This window comes from Erpetoichthys calabaricus, chromosome 14 (genome assembly GCF_900747795.2).
Source record: "Erpetoichthys calabaricus chromosome 14, fErpCal1.3, whole genome shotgun sequence".
In the NCBI taxonomy this organism is placed as follows: Eukaryota; Metazoa; Chordata; class Cladistia; order Polypteriformes; family Polypteridae; genus Erpetoichthys; species Erpetoichthys calabaricus.
Window position 1 is genome coordinate 89,323,075 of NC_041407.2, and position 22,936 is coordinate 89,346,010.

At 41.5% G+C, this 22,936-nt stretch overlaps 1 protein-coding gene across 1 annotated transcript in view; it reads right to left on the reverse strand.

The window, feature by feature from the left end:
* Positions 1–8,511: 8,511 nt before the first annotated feature.
* htr1d (5-hydroxytryptamine (serotonin) receptor 1D, G protein-coupled) overlaps positions 8,512–22,936 on the reverse strand; it is an 87,455-nt gene continuing 73,030 nt past the window's right edge. The window contains exon 2 of the mRNA XM_028819080.2: positions 8,512–10,869. Coding sequence (XP_028674913.1) covers positions 9,167–10,303 — 1,137 coding nt within the window. The 5' untranslated portion in view covers positions 10,304–10,869 and the 3' untranslated portion in view covers positions 8,512–9,166. The remainder of the gene's footprint in view (positions 10,870–22,936) is intronic.

A 22,936-nucleotide genomic window follows, 5' to 3' on the forward strand; every position in this document is an offset into this window, starting at 1 on the left:
CATTTTTTCACTTAAGAAACATACCAAAGTTAGACCTCTTATATCATTGAAAGATGCTGAGAAATTAGTTCATGCTTTTGTTTTCAGTCGACTAGATTACTGTAACGCACTCCTCTCAGGTCTACCCAAAAAAGACATCAATCGTTTGCAAAGAGTGCAGAATGCAGCTGCTAGAATCCTAACTAGGAAAAGAAAATCCGAGCACATTTCTCCAGTTTTGATGTCACTACGCTGGTTATCTGTGTCATTCAGAATTGACTTTAAAATACTGCTTATTGTTTACAAAGCCTTAAATAATCTCGCTTCATCTTATATATCGGAATGTCTATCTTATATTCCAAATCGTAACCTCAGATCCTCAAATTAGTGTCTGCTTAGAATTCCAAGAGCAAAACTTAAAAGAAGTGGTGAGGCAGGCGGCCTTCTGCTGTTATGCACCTAAAATCTGGAATAGCCTGCCAGTAGGAATTCACCAGGCTAATACAGTGGACAACTTTAAAAAATGCTAAAAACACTTTACTTTAACATGGCTTTCTCATAACTTCATTTTAATTTAATCCTGATGCTCTGTATATTCAATTAATTATCATAACTATTCATGGTGGCTCTAGAATCCGTACTAACCCCAACTCTCTCTTTTGTTTCTTTTCCTGGTTTTTTGTGGTGGCGACCTACGCCATTGATGGATTAAAAGCCAGAAGTCTACATGACCATCATCATCAAGTCCCTCCATGAAAACCCTAAATGTAAAGAGGACTGTTCATTTTTGTTAGGTAGAATGCCCAGAGGGGGTTGGGTGGTCTCATGGCCTGGAACCCCTGCAGATTTTATTTTTTTTCTCCAGCCGTCTGGAGTTTTTTTGTTTTTTCTGTCCTCCCTGGCCAACGGACCTTACTCTTATTCTATGTTAATTAGTGTTGCCTTATTTTAATTCTTACTTTGTCTTTTTTTTCACTTTTCTTCATCATGTAAAGCACTTTGAGCTACATTATTTGTATGAAAACGTGCTATATAAATAAATGTTGTTGTTGTAATAAATAGCCGCTCACTACTCAGAACAGTTAATGCATGAAAGCCCTGGGATCGAACCCGCCACCTCTCAACTTGGAGACAGCAGTTCTTACCTCTATGTACTGTATATGAGGGTGTGTGTATGTCGTACCCTATCCTAATTTCCTTTACTTTGGTTTTAATTTTTGAAATAAAGCACACCTTGTTTTGTTATACGTGAAAGTGTTTATTTGATTTTTGGACTTCAGTTTTCACACATTATACACTTCACGTCAGCAATTGGCCAACTATTAGTAGAACATGAAACAAGTTTCTGTTTTAGTTATGTGTTCAACATTTCTTGCCTTGCATTTCCTGTCATCCATCATTTATCCAGATCATTGCAGACATGGAACACACATGAAATGTATGTATTCCAAATAATGATATACTGTATTATTAACCCTATACAATGCACGGCACCTCACACCCAGATAAGCAGCTATGAGAATTTTGCGACTGACTTCAGCTCCATTTGGTAGGATGAGATAGCAGGCTGCCTGCTGCTTGTGCCGATCGACACATTTGCAAAACAAAAGACGCTGATGAGGAGGTGCAAAGAAATTTAAGGTGGCCCAAGATTATGAGTTTTTTCGTAGGCTTCTAGTGTTAAAGCCTTGGGATGTGAAAGGAAGTGCCAGATGAACTGGAGCTGTCATAGAAATAATTGGTACTCATCACAATTTTATTCTCCCATTCAATTTATCTGTGTATAGCACCCTTCACTGAGTACAGCTGACATACTTATAAGCACCGTTGGATGACAGTGAGTTCTCATCCTCACCGTTGGATGACAGTGAGTTCTCATCCTCTTTGGAGCAGAGATTTTTAATTTTGGACGCTCTTCCTGACACCAACGTCCTTTAGTCACCCATTAACGACACACGATGGGGGTGGTCACCTTATTCTAACTCTGGGTCAAAGGGCTTGTGGGGGCAACTCGCTAACCTGCATAAGCCTAGACATTGGTCATTAAACCAGGGATGATTATGATATTCTGGGTGATGTGTCTCTGAGGCCACAGGGAGACAGACCCCAACATTCTGTCTGTCATTTGCTCATTTAGTAACATACAGTTAGGTCCATAAATATTTGGACAGAGACAACTTTTTTCTAATTATGGTTCTGTACATTACCACAATGAATTTTAAATGAAACAACTCTGATGCAGTCGAAGTGCAGACTTTCAGCTTTAATTCAGTGGGGTGAACAAAACGATTGCATAAAAATGTGAGGCAACTAAAGCATTTTTTAACACAATCCCTTCATTTCAGGGGCTCAAAAGTAATTGGACAAATTAAATAACTGGAAATAAAACGTTCATTTCTAATACTTGGTTGAAAACCCTTTGCTGGCAATGACAGCCTGAAGTCTTGAACTCATGAACATCACCAGATGCTGGGTTTCCTCCTTTTTAATGCTCTGCCAGGCCTTTACTGCAGCGGCTTTCAGTTGCTGTTTGTTTGTGGGCCTTTCTGTCTGAAGTTTAGTCTTCAACAAGTGAATTGCCTGCTCAATTGGGTTAAGATCAGGTGACTGACTTGGCCATTCAAGAATTTTCCACTTCTTTGTTTTAATAAACTCCTGGGTTGTTTTGGCTGTATGTTTTGGGTCATTGTCCATTTGTATCATGAATACGTCGCCCAATCAATTTGACTGCATTTAGCTGGATTTGAGCAGACAGTATGTATCTGAACACCACAGAATTCATTCGGCTGCTTCTCTCCAGTGTCACATCATCAATAAACACTAGTGTCCCAGTGCCACTGGCAGCCATGCACGCCCAAGCCATCACACTGCCTCCACCGTGTTTTACAGATGATGTGGTATGCTTTGGATAATGAGCTGTTCCACGCCTTCTCCATACTTTTTTCTTGCCATCATTCTGGTAGAGGTTGATCTTGGTTTCATCTGTCCAAAGAATGTTTTTCCAGAACTGTGCTGGCTTTTTTAGATGTTCTTTAGCAAAGTCCAATCTAGCCTTTCTATTCTTGAGGCTTATGAGTGGCTTGCACCTTGCAGTGCACCCTCTGTATTTACTTTCATGCAGTCTTCTCTTTATGGTAGACTTGGATATCGATACGCCTACCCCCTGGAGAGTGTTGTTCACTTGGTTGGCTGTTGTGAAGGAGTTTCTCTTCACCATGGAAATGATTTTGCAATCATCCACCACTGTTGTCTTCCATGGACGTCCAGGTGTTTTTGTGTTGCTGAGTTCACCAGTGCTTGCTTTCTTTCTCAGGATGTACCAAACTGTAGATTTTGCCACTCGTAATATTGTAGCAATTTCTAAGATGGGTTTTTTCTGTTTTTGCAGCTTAAGGATGGCTTCTTTCACCTGCATGGAGAGCTCCTTTGACCGCATGTTGTCTGTTCACAGCAAAATCTTCCACATGCAAGCACCACACCTCAAATCAACTCCAGGCCTTTTATCTGCTTAATTGATAATGACATAACGACGGACTTGCCCACACCTGCCCCTGAAATACCCTTTGAGTCAATTGTCCAATTACTTTTGAGCCCCTGAAATGAAGGGATTGTGTTAACAAAATGCTTTAATTGCCTCACATTTTTATGCAATTGTTTTGTTCACCCCACTGAATTAAAGCTGAAAGTCTGCACTTCAACTGCATCTGAGTTGCTTCATTTAAAATTCATTGTGGTAATGTACAGAACCAAAATTAGAAAAAGTTGTCTCTGTCCAAATATTTATATATCTGTATATGCTGCAGTTTTACAAGACAATGAAGGGCGGCAGGCATCTCAAAGAGCATTATAGTCTAAGAACTGACCATTAACACCATGCCATGGTGGTCCCACAGCACTTCAAGGCGTGCGGTTACCAGAAAGCAAATGAAAACTGCAGGCAGATGGGTCTGCATGTGAGAAAGTGTAGGGAACCCAAGAGGGCCACGTGTTGCTTTTTGAATTTTCAGCAGATTTTGTTTTTGCCATAAATAACACACCAAGCATATTTACTATAATATGTGTGGTGCACGGGGAGCCTTTGATATATTTATATATTTATTCATTGATTTTCTTTTAATTTAATTTTAGCTTATTTCTTTAAAAAAAGCATTACCTCCTGAAGAAATAGGAAACTGGTGTTGACTAAGCTTACCGAGACAAATACTTCTTCTACAGCTAATGATTTTATTTTGTAAAAACATAACGGTTCTTCGGTTTCAGAGCACAAATGTTAAAGCAATAAACACACCAAAACTGGTGTGAAGGATGTGCCTCCGGCCTTTTATTGAACCATTTTTTTCGTATATCCGCTCATTAATTCAGTGTCAGAGCTTATCCTGGGGGTACTGGGCAGAAGGTGAGCAGGGTGCCAGGCCACAGGCAAACATCTACACACACACCCACACTTACACTCACTCACTCACCCAGGGGGCAAATTACAGTCACCCACTCCTCTTAATTATAAATATTATGGCGGGGTACCCAAGTAGAAAAAGACTGACCAGATGGAAATGGGCAAAAGGAAACCTTCACACTGGCATAGGGCAAAGCACCTTTTGAAACAGGAGCCACTAGTGGATGGTGGACCCTCTCATGCATGGTGAAATGGGCTGATGCAACAATGCTGCAAACAAACAAACAGTGGTGTCCTTGGCAAATGTGAAAAGCAGCCTCTGCCATTTAGGCCAAACAGACAGTCGCATTTGGTGGCAAAATTTTGGGTGCTCTGGGGCGGCATTTTTCTTTTAAACAATATAAATTCTGAGGGTCTTCCTACTCTCTGAATTATTGCAACTACACTCTGACTTATTACAACTGTCTGCTTCCTATTAACCCAATTAAATTCCATCCATCCATTATCCAACCTGCTTTATTCCTAACTACATGGTCACGGGGGTCTGCTGGAGCCAATCCCAGCCAAAACAGGGCGCAAGGCAGGAAACAAACCCCGGGCAGAGCGCCAGCCCACCGCAGGGCACCCAATTAAATAGATTTTTATTATTTTTGTATACTAGTGATGCTTGGTCTTAACATCTGATGACTTCCATGAGCCTATTATGAGTGGTCTTCCAAATTCTGGGATGCACCACACTCAGCTTCTCAGAGGGTCTCTTTATGTGGAAGGTTCTTGATTCTTTTTTTTCTTCAGTATTGTTTTCAGGGGCACCTACTTGCCATAAACACTGGGGACAAAAATCATCGTTTACAATACATATAATAATCTAACAATAACAAGAACAGCAACAAAAAAGACAATATAATAATCATCATCAAACTGGCGTAACATAGGCCACACAGACAGCCAAAAAATTAAACGATGAAAACAGCAACCGAACTGCAACTTTCGAACGCAGTGCTAAAGGCTGATCTCATTCAAACTAAAATCATCTCCCAAAACTTGCGTTTAAATTTGGTAAATATCGTTCTCCGCTTTTCACCACCGTCTATAACATTCGCTCTCGGCACACTAAAGCAGTTCTCCATAGTCCGTCACTCAGTGGAAAACCTCTCTGAAGTTGTGCAATGATTGGATAGTTACATGTCGTTATCTGCATACGGTAGTGAGAATACAGTAAATGGGAGTCATGGTTAAATATTTAATGCTAATCATTTTGTGTCATTTTTTTAAAAATTTGTGATAATATTAAGCTTGTCGACTTATTTCAATAACCTAAATGAAATGTAAATATTTATGGAGCTGCCTTGATAAGATTATGACTAGATTGTCACAATCATTGTAAGCTACTTTTTAGTTTAGTGATTTACAGTATATAGATCACTACAGAATGAGAATTACAGTTTAAGTGATGACTTGATGAGGGTATGTAATTGTGTTTTTTTTTCATTTAGAGAAATTACAAATGCAAAATAAATAAAGTCTATTAATATGGTTCAGTCCCTACCAGTTTTCTGAAATGACGCCCCTCAATAGTGTATTATCTTTTATCTAAGACAGTCTTGCAAACAGATGTTACTCTTTTCACCCCCCTTGACGTTCTCACTTTGTAAATTCACTGTTTTCTATCCAACCATCCCCAGCCCTGGCTCCTATTCTCATCTCTCCCGGTTTCTAAGTACATGTTTGGCATTCAAAACAAAGGGGGCTGGTGGGGCACCATTTACAGCTTCGCCCAGGGCAGCAAAAATGCTTAGGCCATCTCTACCTCCATGAAAGCTGAAGGATACGTGACCCAGGAGATACTCGGATAACATGAGGCCACGCAGAGCTGGCAGAAGATCACAAGACCACCGCTAGTTCTAGGTGCTTAGCCGCAGAAGTTGGAGTTGGGTGGTTCGTGTAAGGAAGAGGACAGGGAAGAACTGCAGGAGTCAATGACTTTCCAATTCAGCACATAATGTCTGATTTAGAGGAGTGGAGCCATTGTGCCCCTTTCAAGTAATGGCCATCTGGTCAGCAGCTGTAGTGTCACTTTAAAGGCTAAGGTTTGCCAAAATACAATAATACTCTCATACGGTGTCCTTGTAGTCCTAGAAAGACCACTGCTGAGCCTGACAAGTGTTGCCGAGGTTAAGACCCTTGGAAGGATCCTAAAGCCAACAGAGTCCAGTCCAGTGCAAGAATGGAGTCTTGAGTCAAGAGGAGATTCGGGAAGATGAGGCTTGGGTCATGAGGGAGACAGGAGGCTGTCTCTCTCATTTTGGTGGCAAAGGACCAACAGCCCCAGGGTTGAGGCAATGCAGTAGAACTTCATCGTATGAAAATTCAACTTTTACGTGAGTTGGCAGCACAATTTAAAAATAAAATGGAAGGAAAAGAGTGAAAAAACTGGAAGTAATACCCCGTGCCGAGTGATGTGCTTTTTTCTTTTGCAAGAGGAGCCTCTCGTCCTGTTGACGTGTTTCAGCCCCTGCTACATGACTGTCTCCCATATATTTGAACTTTCACAAAAGATGTACTCTCAATCGCCCCACATCCCATGGCCTTGCCCTGTGATTCCTTCACTGTGATGCACTGTGGCGTGAGGGAGCCAGCTGCATGCTCTGTGCCACCCTTGTTCTCTCACACTTGATGTTGGATGCGGGCATCCTGTACACTCCCTTCATGTCATCCACTGTGGGACAAGAAGAAGCAAAATGCTCTCCTCTGTGTGCTGTCTCACCCACCCTGGAATGTGGTGGTGTTGTCTGCCCACAGTACCCTCCATCCCTCACTTTCTTTCACACCCCTGTGCAAGTTGCTGTTAGAAAGAAGGGGACGCAGGCCTCTCATGTTATCAACTGTTTCCCCCCAACGCGGCCTGTACAAATGCTCTGTCTTAGTCGCAGTGTGCATCTTCTCATGTCTAGATGTCAACTGGCTAACTGTCATTTTTGTGGAGTAATGCTCTGTTGTAAATATGGCTGTGTTGGACTGAAGCAAATGCTGTATCTGCAGTTGTAGCTTCATCTGAAAAAATAACACAATTGTATACATAATGCTGTATTTGAAACTGCAGTCATATGTGAGGTGACTGATGTATATACTGTCACCCATGGGCGCCTGAGGAGCACCTTCCAGACTCAAAAAAGGTATGCAATGCAGGGCAAAAGGGGGCTCCAATGCTAGCATACCATCGCATTTCTCCTCTGTAGCTCCGAGAAGCTGCCCAGTCAGGGCACCTAAGCCACACCCACTGTCAGCCAAGCACCGCCTCTTCCTGGTTGGGGCAATATATATTTGCGGGGTCCTGGAAGATGGGGTCTCAGTCTAAGGAACGCAGTCCCACATGACGGAGCTCCACAGGAAAGCTGATTTGTTTATGAAACCTCAGGGGATAGGAAGGTGGTTGCTTTTTGTTGTGCCACCGCACAGCCATTTTTGTTTCATCTTTTGAACACTTTCAGTAAACAGTGTGGCCTGGTTGGCACCCCACTTTTCTTTGGTTCTCCTCTCCCTCACCTCAAACTACATAATGTGCACATTAATGGGTATAAAATAAATCATGTTTGCATTTATTTTTAGTAAAGGCTTGTCTAGGAACATTTTATTATATGCAAATTGTCACTATGAGAGTGAGTTAGGAATGGAACCCTCATGTAAGATGGAAGCTTACTGTATAGATACATATTTTTTGATTTGATATTCTTTATTAATCCCTGATGGGGAAATTGTCTTTTCGAATGACAATATTTTGGGGGTTAAAAGAAGAAGTCAGCTCTGGAGCAATTTTTAGGTTAAGAGCCTTTCTCAACGGCACAACAGAGTAGGATCCCTTCTGGCAGTAACAGGATTTGAACCGGCAACCTTCTAGATGCCAGCGCAGATCCTTAGCCTCAAAGTCACCACTCTGTATATTATATATACATTCATCAGTACATAGAGGACCAGCAAGGTGGCATAGTTTCTAGTACTGCTGTCTCCTAACTTTAGAATCCTGGGCTCAAATCCCACCATGGTCACTGCCTTGACACATTCTACCCATGTTCTGCACAGGCTTATTCTCCCGAAATTCTGCTTTTTCTCCCAAATCCCAAACCCTCCAAGATGGCCTAGTCAGGGTGAGTGCAGGTGTGGGCATGAGTGTGTTGGTGATGGGCTACCTAAAGATAGACAAACCCACACTGACAAATAAAGGGCACCATTACATGGCACTGGGATTAAATAGGAGTGGTACAGGATGAGGAGATAATTCCTCAAGATGTAATGATGGATGTGACAAAAGGCCCACAAAGTGACAAATTGTTTGGAAGCCTCACTCAGGAGAGGTGGAACTCTGTGGTTGGGGATCTTTATATTAATAATAAATTGGGGTAGAGCATGCAGGAATGGCTAATTATGCTGCCCGTATAGTGTTAGTTACCATTACAAGGGTGTTCTGCCTAGTACCGATGAATAAGGTGACGTATGTGCTTCAAATCAGTCATTCCCTCGTGTGCTGATACCATTCAGTGAGTAGATGAAAAGGTTGAGGTATAAAAATTCAGGATGGTCAGACATTTTGGGAGTGAAGATACATTGTAATTTTGCACATTATAGGTTGTACGAAAGAGATCCTATATCATATACACACACGCACAAAGCATTATGCACGTGTACAAATATCCGAACAGGTATGGAATTCTACAACACAATGAAAGCCGTTGTGCTTTACTTTTGCTTGGGATCAACAAATCCACATAAAATCAACCAAACAAACTCAAAATACATTTAATAGCATCGCTTGAATCGTATAAGCTTCTGGAAGGCCTGTTTGAACTCATCGTTGAAAGCGGTATAGATCACTGGATTGATGAGCGAGTTAAGGTAGCCCAGCCAAGTAAAGAAGTCAAACAACACAGGGTGAAACCAGCAGGTCTTACAGACGGGTAACACCAGGCTAACCACAAAAAAGGGCAACCAGCAGAAGATGAAGGCTCCCAGGATGATGCCCAAGGTCTTAGTGGCTTTCTTTTCTCTGGCTGCACAGATTCGCTTCCTTTCCAACACACTGTCTGCCAGCTTTATTTTGACATGGTTCATGAAGACTGGAGAACCACCATGCTGAAGCTGTCCATCCTGGTTTGAGTTTGAATTGATGGAGCAGAGGGAGGAGCCAGCAGACCCTCCAATCAGCTGAGCAGTCGTGAAACGCTTCCCGCTTGAAGAAGGGGTTTTGAAGATCCGGGATCGTGCAGCCACATAGATCCTGCCATAAAGGATCATCAGAAGGACGGTAGGGATATAGAAAGCCCCAAAAGTAGAATAAATGGTGTACATCACTTTATCCGTGTTGACGTTGCAGTCGGTCAATTCCTCATGTGCTTTTGCCTGCCTCCAGAACAATGGGGGCATCGAGATACAGATAGAAATCACCCAGACCACAGCAATCATGATGGCTGCTCTGCACGTGGTCCTCTTTTTGGAGTACTCAAGGGCATCTGTTATGGCCCAGTATCGGTCAAGAGCGATAACGCAAAGATGCAAAATGGAAGCCGTGCAGCAGGTGATGTCCGAAGAGAGCCAGATGTCACACATGATCTGTCCAAAGGCCCAGGATTTGCTGACGGTGTAAACAATGCTAATCGGCATCACGAGGATTGACACCAGGAGATCTGTCACTGCTAAGGAGCCAATGAGAAAATTGGCGGGAGTGTGGAGCTTTCGGGTCAGAATGATGGTGATGATGACAAAAATATTGGACAGGATTGTAGCCAGAGTCAGAATTCCTAAGACAACTGACAACGAGATCTGAACTCCCAGCAGGCTTTGGTCATCCAAAGTGGTGGGCATCGTAGTATAATTCTGTGAACTGTTAGCAACAAGGAGGCGCTGGGAGTAATCAGCAGATTGGTTGATTTGGTCCATTATCAACCAAAGTTAAAAAAAAAAGGTAATTCACAGCAAAAGAAGAGGAGTTGGTTGCAAAATCATTTTAAATTAGTTGGGGAAGGACAACGCAACCTTAGTGCCTAACTTCACCCCAAGTTTCATCACCTGAGTGCTGTGTTCATAGTAAGTTGATAACCTGCTTGAGATATAATAGTTATTAACCTTAGTGTCGCTTGGACTGGAAGATGAATTCCTAATATGTCAAAAATTCTCGACCCCAAGGAATGAAAAAAATGTTCGATATCGACTAAGCATCTTGTAGCTTCACAACATGCGAAAGCTCGATTGTGGTGATGTCTAAGAAGCTTAGCCCACTTCGGTTAACAGACTCAGCTACATATCACCAAAGGTAAAGACTCCAGCCTCTCGGTCACCATGAGCTCCCTTTACTTTTAAGATCGTTTGTCCTTCTTTCCTCATTCCTGTTTCACTTCACGGTAGATCTCTTGGCTGCTCCTTTTATCTTCTGTGACAGCCCAGTGGCTTGTGCTTTTGATGCCCAATGACCTTCGTTTCACTTTGCTTCCCTTTCAGCTGTAAACCTACGTCAGACAAAAAAAAAAAGAAAAGAAAGGAAAATTCAAGTTGGATAGACAATATGAGACGTGATCAAAAGTCAACAAGGTAGCACGACGGGCAGTTCTGGAGTTGAAAAAGATTGCCTGCCAGCGGCAGCTTGCTTTTTATTTGATCCATTTAATAAGGTGTATGCCGGAAGCTGCAAGGCACCGAGACAAAGAAACTTGACAGCTAGAGGATTTTAGATCAATGCCAATTATGCGACTGTACTCGATATTAAAATCACAAACTTGCACAAAGCGGCTAATGGGGGTGACGTAGACGTAAATCAAAAAGAATGCATTACTGTCAGGCGGCGATCAGGTAGACTGATGAAATTTCTCATTACCCATTGCATATTTTCTCATAAGATTAAGCAGAGAATTTCCTTTTTTTTGTGTGTGTGTTTCTTGACCCTCTCTCAGCAGATGATAAAACAGCCAAAAATATGAAATGTTAAGTCCCAGGCTTAGTAAATAATGTGATAAGGGTGTAAATTCTCCTGAATGTGAGCACAGTTAATCTAGTGTGGTATTTTCACATTTTTTTATCTCCGCTAAGAGCAAAAAGCTTGATGTTATTTCAAAGGTCTTTCTTCAACTTAATCAAGGCTTGAAAGATATACGCACAAGGTAGACGTCCTAAAAGCACAGCGACTGCAGGCTTAGCAAGCTTTGTTACAAGATACATTGATACGCATTTTTATCCATCAAGACCAAAACTGAATTATGCATTCTCAACAACCTTGCTGTCTCCTAGTCTCTAGTAATATTTACCTGAAAGAGACATCGCCCTCAGCCCGTTTCATTTTCTAAAACCTGGAAATCTTGAAGCTTCACGTGTGCACCAGAAAAGTGTGATCCTTATCTAGCTCATATATTTTATGGCCTAGAGGCGCAAGTTGGGTAAGTAAGAACAAAGCTACGTATGTGATCACAGTGTCCACTGCTGACTTGTTGGATGACCCTTCACCTGCCTGACCACCAAATGGAACATTTCATTCGAGTTTTAGACTGGCTGATTCCATTATTGAGCAATGATGGAACTCATCATGGCAGCATTGAGCACATTATGGGGATCGGCCCCAAATGAGAGTGCATTAGGCTGCACTGACATACACACTCATAGTGTTGTGTTGCAGCTGTTTTTTCCCCTTGCTTGTTTTTATCTTCTTTTTTTGTTTTAATTATTATTTTTTCTCATTTCTATGTAATTTTTGCTATGTTTGTCTATGATTTAGTAATTGTGTACTGCTGCTGTAAATGTGCCACCGTCCTATATATTTTGTGGGTGGAGCCCCAGGAGGCGGGGGCCACTATGACATCACTGTTGCTATCATCTTCCTCGGACTTTTTATCGAACCAGTGAGAGAATCTCAGAAGTGGATCTTTGAAAGTTGTGGGAGTCTTTTTGTGAGTATTGTTATTTCTTTGGATTTCCTGATTTTGGTGATTTATATGCTTTGTTTATTGGATTTTCATTTTGGGACTTGTTTGATAAATTAAAACTTTAGAACATTAGACAAATCTAAATGAGAACAGGCTGTTCGGCTCAACAAAGCTTGCCAGTCCAATCCGCTTAATTCTTCTAAAATAACATCAAGTCGCGTTTCGAAGCTCCCTGAAGTCCTGCTGTCTACTGCACTATGTGGTAGCTTATTCCATGACTTGGTGGTTCCCTGTGCAAAGACAAAGTTCCTAATGTTTGTGTGAAATTTACCTTGTGTTCTTGATGAACTCATTTTAAAGTCACCATCTCGATCAACTGGACTAATTCCCTTCATAATCTTAAACACTTCAATCAGGTCACCTCTTAATCATGTTTTACTTAAACTGTAAAGGCTCAGCTCTTTCAATCTTTCCTCCTCACTCATACCCTGTAGCCCTGGAATCAGCCTAGTCGCTCTTCTCTGGACCTTTTGTAGTGCTGCTATGTCCTTTTTGTAGCCCAAAGACCAAAACTGCACACAGAACTCAAGATGAGGCCTCACCAGTGTGTTATAAAGCTTCAGCAGAACCTACTTGGACTTAAACACCACACATCAAGGCGCTATATAACCTGACATTCTGTTAGCCTTCTTAATGGCTTCTGAACACTGTCTGGCGTGTGATAATGTTAAGTCCATTACAACTTCAAAGTCAAACCTCACATTTTTACGTCCAACATATTTTACTTCCTACATACTCCTTTACATTTATTTACTTCATCTGCCACAAATCTACTCAAGCCTGTATGCTGTCCAAATCCCACTGTAATTATTCAACATATTCTAGGTAATTCTTTTATTTACAGCATTTTTTCATTTCTGTGATAAATATTTTAATTTTTAAAGATTCTTCATTTGGATTGTTTTCACAAGTCAATGTTTTACTGTTTCTCTCTCCTCCTTTTTGGAACATTGTTGTAAAATTGAAGTCTTTCTTTATATTTTGAAGTTACAAAACGAGCTCCCCACTGTTAGGCCTGTGTAAGCTGTAGCTTGCAGGTAGCCGTCTGAGGACTTGCGCCTTGAGGAGAACCACTTCTGGGATGGCCAGTGAAGGTCATTTTGAAGGCTTCACACCCTCTTGCCATGTTAGAAACTCCTCTACAACACATATCTATTTATTGTCTCTGTCATTAGGATGGTGTAATGTTATTATAAAAATATGTACTTAGTTAAAAAATAACACTTTAGAGACAAACAGTTTTTGTACTTTCTGCAGGTCAGACCTAGTATAGGTAAAATCTAAGGAAGGACCTATTAAAAAGCAAGTTCTGGCCTGCTGGCCTGAGGGAATACAGGTGGCTGAGATGAAAGGACATAAACAGGCTGAAATTGCTAAAATGGTGTCTGAGTTTGCCTGGGAATTACACAGCCACTGGTCCAAGAGGCATGTCAAGGATGACAAAACTGGACTGTCAGCTGCTCCATTCATTCAAAAGGCCATTCCAACCAAGAGCCATGTCAGTACATATCAGACAAGAGACCACTCAATATACTAAGACAGAGAACCACCTGGTAGTCTAAGCAAAGTGAAATGAATATTATCCTAGTTGCATTATTATTATTATTATTATTATTATTATTATTATTATTCCATCACTCACATTTGTACTCTGCTTATATTTTGGCATATTATCCATAATACTTGAAAAAAAAATTGAACTTCTTCTCCTGCCAGTTCTGGTACTCTATCTAATTTCCTGGGGTTACGGTTGTAAAAAAAAGATTAAAGTGCTGAACTACAATAGCAGTCAACCATGTCAGTGTCTCTGAGTGGTAAGAATAAACATAGGAGACTATGGGATTTGGAGGATTCTGTTAAGGTCTAAAGAGTCAGAAAGGGAAAACAGGGTAACCACAGGATGACACCACGACAAAACTGTCTCTAATCAAACAATCGCTCATGTCATGAAGACTTGAGCAGAAGGAGGAGGAGGATCCACAGAAAACTCACACAGACAGAGGGAGAGAATATGTGGACATCACACAATGATACGGCCAGGATTTGAAGTGGAGATCAAGAATCAGTCTGGTAACAGTGTTGCCTCCAGATGAAATGCACAATACAGAAATCTGTGTCGCTGGAAAAAGTACAAACTGTTGTTTCTCCTCTTGTTGTGAAGAGAAATGTCTACTCATTTGAGCCAAACTTCTTTCACTCCCTATATGCCAGTGGTGTAGCTGAAAAAGCACTTCTAAGAGGAGACGATGGAAGAAGCCTGCAAGACTGGTGTTCTGTCTGACCTGTTGTTCTGTTTACCATAAAGTTCATTTGGTCTGCCTTTTATAATTGACCATGAACCCTTCAGAGGTTTATTTTCTTCAGGATGCTGCTGACGGGATTTTTTGTTTTCTTATTTTCACCTGTGAACCTGTCACAGCAATTTAAACAGTGTAGAACAATAAACAAAAATGAACTGAACTGAGTCTAATGTGCTCACAACAAACCCAATGTCACTACAAATCCAATAGACGGTTTTCCACGTAACGCGTTCTTTTTTGTCAGGTTTCTCTAAGGTGTACACAAAATCATTTCCCCCCTTTATGTTCTCCTCTCCTAGCTCTGGGTGCTCTTGCTGCTTCTCCAGCAGAGTCATCCCTTTATTTTTATCTCATGTACTCCTGTAAAAAAAACACAATAGCACATTTAATTCTGGATTTTGGAAAGCTGGAGTATTAGGGTGAGAAAACATAATTTTGTATATTTTTAATAAGTAAACAGTGTAGTGCGACAACGTGCCTCATAAAAATACACCATATTATTATGATACTAGGGTCACACCAGTGAATCAAGTGGAATGTCCAACAGAGATGAACTGCAGACCTCCGGAGTTCTGCTTTGTTTAAGAGCCAATCACATTGTGCTTATCCAATAAGAAGCCTTTGCATTACACGTCAGTCTTGTTACACCCTGTCATTTGAGACTTTCTCAACAGGAGAGTTATCTGAGTCAGGAATAGTGACGACTGTCATGTAGGCATGCTGTACTGCAGGCATCAGTCAGCCCCTTCCTGGAGTTATCACTTTGTAAATCATGTGACATAAATGTGCCTTCCGATTGGCTGTCCTGAATTGCAGAACTCCAGATGTCTGCAGCAGGACTGTTATGAGAATTTCTCAGACTGAAGTACCAATCATCTGACCTGTCCTGGTGTTTACCAATTAAACATAAGAACCATTGTGGGGAAAAGAAAGAGGAAAGACGAGAAGGACCAGGAGGAGAGACATGTTCAGAAGCGAGAAACAAGGTCAAATCCATGAGGTCAAGAGAGCAAAGTTGCGAATTCAAAGTCTGAGTGAAAAGTAAAATAAAAATGTGCTTTTATAGCAAGAGTGAAAAATTGGTTTATTTTTAATCCAGGAAAAATGGACAGTCAGTTAACATGCATTCTGTAAATCATAAAGGTCAACAAAATACTGAATGAGTCTATGGTGACAGGTTCTTTGTTTTTGGCTAGAGGTGCTTCTGGTCTTAGATTGAAGGGGATCAATTAAACAGAGAGAGGATTTGACTATTGTGGCTGCCATTTTTGCAAAAATAACATTGATGAGACCCAACGTGATGCATGGCATATTTTGCTTCCACATAATTCAAATATCCACACGTGTAAACAAGATGTGACATCTCCCAGAGTCATTCATGATAAAGCGATTTTAATAAGCAAGAAAGAAAATGATCACAGACCGCTAGATGTCAAACGTGATTAACGGCTTTAAGTGTTAGTTGGCATTTCCAAGAAGTGGAAAAGTCTCGCAACTTGAAGAAACCCCTTGGAGCAGCAATCAGACAAAAGTGAGCAGCTCAGGCTCTGAAAATCAGTAACGTGTCACTGGATAGATGAATGAGATCATCAAAATGACAACCAGCTGAGTTTATGGATATAGAATTCACAAAGCCTACAGACATAAGCAGGAGGGCCCAGAACTTTCTTTACTCAGTTATGGAATGGATTGCTAAGCTCGCATCATACAGTCATCTGTTTTCATAACCTGCTTACCCAGAGCAGAGTTGCAGGAGCCTAACCCGATAAGCATAGGGTGCAGTGCAGGAACAATCCCTGGACAGGGTGCCAGTTCACGACAGGGTGAACACACACACACACACACACACACACACACACACACACACACGTCGGGGGCTAATTATGCATTATCAATCCACCAAACCTGCATAATTTTAGACAGTGGGAGGATACCAGAACACCTGGAAGAAACCTATGTAGATGCAAGGAGAACATGCAACCTCCATGCAGGGAGCACCCAAGGACATGAATCCTAGTCTTCTGGTTGCAAGGCACCAGTGCTACCATTTTGCTATGATGCTGCCACACACAGTAAATTTTATATTATACACCCCAGATACATTTATTTTGGCACCAAACATTGAAGATTTTGTTAGAGTGATCAAGCGAGAAGAAACTGAAATGTAAGCGAAAAAGGAACAAAACAAGAGGGGAGAAATCGTCAAACTTCCTGTTCACCTTGATTGTCCAAGTTGTGATCTGAAGGTCCCTACTGTCCTACTCTTCACTACACTACCTGCTAATTTATTCCATGTGTCTACGATTTTCAACATTCCTTCATTTAAGGTTTGATGAAAAATTAAACATTTCCCTGACTCTGCTAACCATAATCGCACAAGAAACATTGTTGCCTCTTGCCAATCTTTTGTTGACTAGAACTTTACATGTGCCCTCATGAACAAGTCCATCTCAAAGTTACTATGTGAGCTGAAGGACAAACTTGGGACAGCATTGACCCCAAGAGTAGCACAGCCAAGATTCAAAGGGGAACCTTAGGGAGGAACTCTGACCCGGTCTCCAAAGCGATGGCTCCTGGGCAGCTTCATGCCTACAACAGAAGAAATTTGTGCATTCAACTAATCAACCTGGAGCAACGCTGCTTAAACCAACATTATATTTCCACTATCAGTAGGAATTGTCGGGTAGAGGGGTTCTTTCATCAGATTGGCTGGCCCAGCACTGACTCAGCTGTGGAATGGCCAATAGGGGGAGGCAGCTTGATGACCAAGGTCTCCAGGACTCTGAACAAATCCAAATCGCATTATGTGATATCATCTAGTGTTGAATTCTGCTCTGTGCTTGTAATATTTATATTGCACTATTATATTGTATTGAGGATTATCGTGTATACTCATGTTTAAGTTCTCCTGCGGATAAGTTAGAGCTTGATTTTACCGTATAATTTCCGGTATTTTATAATGTCAGTCGTATAAGTTGAATGCAGAAAACTCACGCTATTGGTACAAGAGATATTCTAACACCCACCTGAAAATAACCACGGAGCACACTGCCATTCTTTTCTATGCAATGTGCCTACATGACCACAAGGTAATACTATTCCGAAGCTATGTCTGCTCTGATTTGTGTTTTTTGTATCTCACACCCTCATACACCTTTATCGTAAGAGCATCCCTTATCTACGATGGAGTGTTCGACCAGAAGAAAATATGAAGCTGGCTTTAAATTAAAAGTCGTTGAAGTGGTGAAAGAAATTGGTAACTGCACTGCTGCAACAAAATTCGATGTGTCTGAGAAATTGGTGTGAGATTGGAGGAGGCAAGAAGATTAAGAAAAAAAAATTAAGTGTATTTTTGAATGGCCGTATAAGTCGGGGTCTGATTTTATGATCGATTTTTTGGGTTACAAGACCCAACTTATACGTGAGTATATAAGGTACTTGTGTTCTATTCTGTGTATTGTATTGTATTTACCCCCTTTATTTGACACCCACTGCATGACCAACCTACCTGGAAAGGGGTCTCTCTTTGAAGTGCCTTTCCCAAGGTTTCTTCCATTATTTTTCCCTAAAAGGGTTTTTCTTTGGGAGTTTTTTTTTCTTGTCTTCTTAGAGACTCATGGCTGGGGGGCTGTCAAGAGGCAGGGTCTGTTAAAGCCAATTGCAGCACTACTTGAGTGATTTTGGGCTATACAAGAATGAATTGTATTGCATTGTGTATTGTAGGAGGCTCTTACTGTGGTTCTCATCTCAAAGTCACTTTCTGAAGTCAATGGAAATCCTTGAGCACCGCTACCCCAAATGGGATACAGGCAGATGGTTGGTGATGAGTTCCGTCTAATTCATGATATTCAAAGGCTGATGACGAGTCTGTCTCATCACCAGCCTTTGAAAATAGTGAAACCGGAGTCTTTTAGTCTAAATAACACCCAGAAACCCCTCGAGAACACAACAGCAGCCTTGATGACATTCTTTGATTAATGGGATTTTCTAATGAACTGAACAACAGCCTCTTGGGAAAGCAAAAAGAAAGAAAATAAATTTATGGAGACTTTTGAAAGTGCTAAGGACAGAGGTATAAAGCTACATTGTGTGGTTTTTCAAACCAGCATCCTAAAATAAAAAAAAAAATAATACAAAAAAAAAACCAAAAAAAACGAGAGAACAATTTCAGCTGCTGCCATGGGACACAATCTGCTCTTAAATGCAAGCATAAATAGACAAGGCAGAGTTTCTAATGCGCGTCTAATTGAGGGTGAGGAGTTACAAGTAAGCAAGCCTTTGATCGTTAAACGCTTTTAGTTATTTATAAATATTTATTACCAACTGGTCTTGGAAGAGAAGACACGCATTACCTTATAGACAGACTTCTAAATGAGAGGACCCGGCCTTCAAGCCTGCTGACCTACAAAAGTATTGGCACAGGCACTCAGCGGCAAATCGTCTTCATAGATCTTGCCAACAGCAAAATTAAAAGTAGCTGAAAGTTAAATGTCATAAGGAAATGTTAGATGGGCAAGAGTCCAATGAGATCTGGGGCAACTCCTATCATCTAGCATGAAATGTACAACTCCAGGTAGTTGTGCATACCCAGGAGAGGATGGATGGTCGAGAGTTGTTAGCACCAGTGATGTGCAGAATAGATGAACTGATCATTCCAAATTGGCCCATTTTGAGTGTCAGTATGTCCTCTGGTGGACTGACACCCAACTCAGGGATGATTTCGGCTTCGTAGCTCCTGTTGTCAGAATAGGCACCGGCCTCCCATAGCCCCAAATTGAAATAAGCAGGTTAGAGAATGTTATGTTTTTAATATCTGAATATCAGCAGTGTACTTCAAATGAACTTAAACAAGATTCAGAAGCGTTTTATAGACTTTCTAAAAAAGCAGAGTAGGTAAAATTCCTGAATGTGTTTTGTGGTAACCCTGTGGTAACAGTCCTTCTAGGTTTCTCCTTAATAAACTTGATTTGCACATTTCTGCTTACCAACTTGGACTTTTGTGGGCCCATTTTTTCTGCTTATGCAAGCATATTACTTCTCATTGGGGAATGGCAATTAAAGTGTTTAGCCACACTTTTCATGTTCTGAACAGCAAACCACTTCATGCTCTTAGCGTTCAGAAAATCTCCTCTTAGATCTGTCAATGGGTGTTCTTCCTTAAAATCGCTACATTAGACAGATCTTGTGGTAATACTGGTTTAAGATGTGGGCCAAAAAATGAAATATTAAGCTGTATTATAAGTCAGGCAGTGTGGCCTAGGGCACGGAGGTCTGATTTTAAGCCACAAATTTGGTCTCTATCTCTGAATCATACAGGACACCTTAGCCACATATTTATTAGCCAACCCCTAGCACCCTAAAGCGTGCTGATTCCAAAGTTGTATATTGCAAAGGCATCAGCTAATTCCAAAGAATTACCCAGTGAAGGGCACATGGACATGAAGTAGTGGAGGTGTTATTCTGGGAGTGTCTTGTTGAGGTGTAATTATTACTGACTACTGACTGACTGTTGTGAGCTCCTCTCATTGCCTGCATATGTCAAGTTGTCTTAATGTAAATTAATTTTTCTGCACTGACGTTCACTTCAGTGTATGCACATGTACTGTATAATCCATTTGCTCGTACAGAGCTCACTCTACATGAATACGTATGCTGAGGCCTGAAGCAAGATGCAACGTGAATAATGACTACCAAGCAGTAGTAAGTTAGCACATTCAGCAGCATGTGTGCAGTATCTGACCAATGCGAAGGTACTGGACATACTTACTTACTTACCCACCCTGTAAACCCTTTGCATAAGGGAATAGATTTCACTTATTTTTGCCTCACAAGTACCATTTGGGTTTGGCTCAGTAGCACTCAACACAACTAAAGAGTGTCTGTTTGTTCCACTGTCCCAAAAGAACACCACCCCAACCTGACCTCACGCCCGACAACCTACCAGGTGTCATCATCAGACGAAAATGATTAGACATACATGAATGAAAGGCAATATACAGCTGGAGAAAGGCGGAGGGAGGGTCTGTAATTGGGGGTGAATTAATTAGGTGGGGTTTGGAAGATGTTGGTTATAAAGCCTTTTTTTTTTTATGGATGTTCTTCTTTGCAAGCCTGCATATGCCCTGGGTTCCAGTCCAAGTGTCTATTAATGGTGTTTTCTTGATACCATACAATACCTGTCAAATAGCACAAAAAGTACACAACATCCATCCCTCCATTATCCAACCCGCTATATCCTAACTACAGGATCACGAGGATCTGCTGGAGCCAATCCCAGCCAACACAGGGCGCAAGGCAGGAAACAAACCCTGGGCAGGGTGCCAGCCCACTGCAGTACACAACATATGTTACGTCCTAATTGGGGTTCATCAGGTTTGCTTCACTCTGTGGAGATCGAACTCCTGAGGCAGAGTGTCAGATGTGGAGGATATTTGATGACTGGCTGACCAAACCCAAGAGTTACCTGGGAGGTAACCCACACAAATAATCAGATTGTGATCAGACCTATGAAAAAAAAAAAAAAAAAAAAAAAAAAAAAAAAAAAAATATATATATATATATATATATATATATATATATATATATATATATATATATATATATATATATATATATATACACTAGGTGAGTCAAACTTATGTTAACATTTGAATGGCGAAAACAATTTATGGGCGGCACGGTGGCGCAGTGGTAGCGCTGCTGCCTCGCAGTTAGGAGACCAGGGTTCGCTTCCCGGGTTCTCCCTGCGTGGAGTTTGCATGTTCTCCCCGTGTCTGTGTGGGTTTCCTCCAGGCACTCCGGTTTCCTCCCACAGTCCAAAGACATGCGGTTTAGGTGCATTGGCGATTCTAAATTGGCCCTGTGTTCGGATTCAGCAGGTTGGAGAATGGGTGGATGGAAACAATTTATTCACAAAACATACTTCATATGTGCAAGATAAATTACTGGAATGTCTCAACCATTCTGTGGCACATACAGTAAATTGTCCACAAAAATTGTATATAAGTATATACATAGCAGTACCATTAGTGTTTAACATAATTTTGACTCACCCTGTATATATATATATATATAGATAGATAGATAGATAGATAGATAGATAGATAGGAACGATCTCCTCAGTCTGTCAGTGGAGCAGGATAGTGACAGCAGTCTGTCACTGAAGCTGCTCCTCTGTCTGGAGATGATACTGTTTAGTGGATGCAGTGGATTCTCCATGATTGACAGGAGTCTGCTGAGTGCCCGTCACTCTGCCACAGATGTCAAACTGTCCAGCTCCATGCCTACAATAGAGCCTGCCTTCTTCACCAGTTTGTCCAGGCGTGAGGCGTCCCTCTTCTTTATTTTGCCTCCCCAGCACACCACCGCATAGAAGAAGGCGCTCGCCACAACCGTCTGATAGAACATCTGCAGCATCTTATTGCAGATGTTGAAGGACGCCAGCCTTCTAAGGAAGTATAGTCGCTCTGTCCTTTCTTACACAGAGCATCAGTATTGGTAGTCCAGTCCAATTTATCATCCAGTTGCACTCCCAGGTATTTATAGGTCTGTACCCTCTGCACACAGTCACCTCTGATGATCACGGGGTTGATGAGGGGTCTGGACCTCCTAAAATCCACCACCAGCTCCTTGGTTTTGCTGGTGTTCAGGTATAGGTGGGTTGAGTCGCACCATTTAACAAAGTCCTTGATTAGGTTCCTATGCTCCTCCTCCTGCCCACTCCTGATGCAGCCAATGATAGCAGTGTCGTCAGCGAACTTTATATATATGTTATGGCCAAAACCCGAAGTTCTGCCAGTTCCCGAATTGCTTTCCATTTCGCATTTTAGCCACGAGGTGTGACCAAAGTCCAAATTGCTAGAAATGACCAGTGTATATGCTACTTTGGCCGGCCATTTCGTGAAGTGGTGGGAACTCCCTGGCCAAAATTCAATGTGCTGATGTAAGACTGTCCGCTCAAGGTGCGAAGATGCTTAAAAATGTCAGATGCAGGTTCAGAAGATGAGTTTTCTATTCTGCACGAGAAACTGCTCACACTGGAATCCATAGGCACAGAAGAAAAATCACTACGAACCGTTGCATCTTCCCAATCACTGACCGGCAGCCAAGGCTACACTCGATGTAAGTGCGCAACAAATCGCTGCTCATGCCTTTTTTCTTTCGACTTTGGCCGATTGCCCTATGCTATTTCGCAAACTGGCTGGCCAAATCCCAAAATCAAGGACAAGATTAGACATTGGCTGGTCAATTTACAGTGACATTGGCCATTTCCCGATTTGGCCAGACACTTCCCACTTTACCCG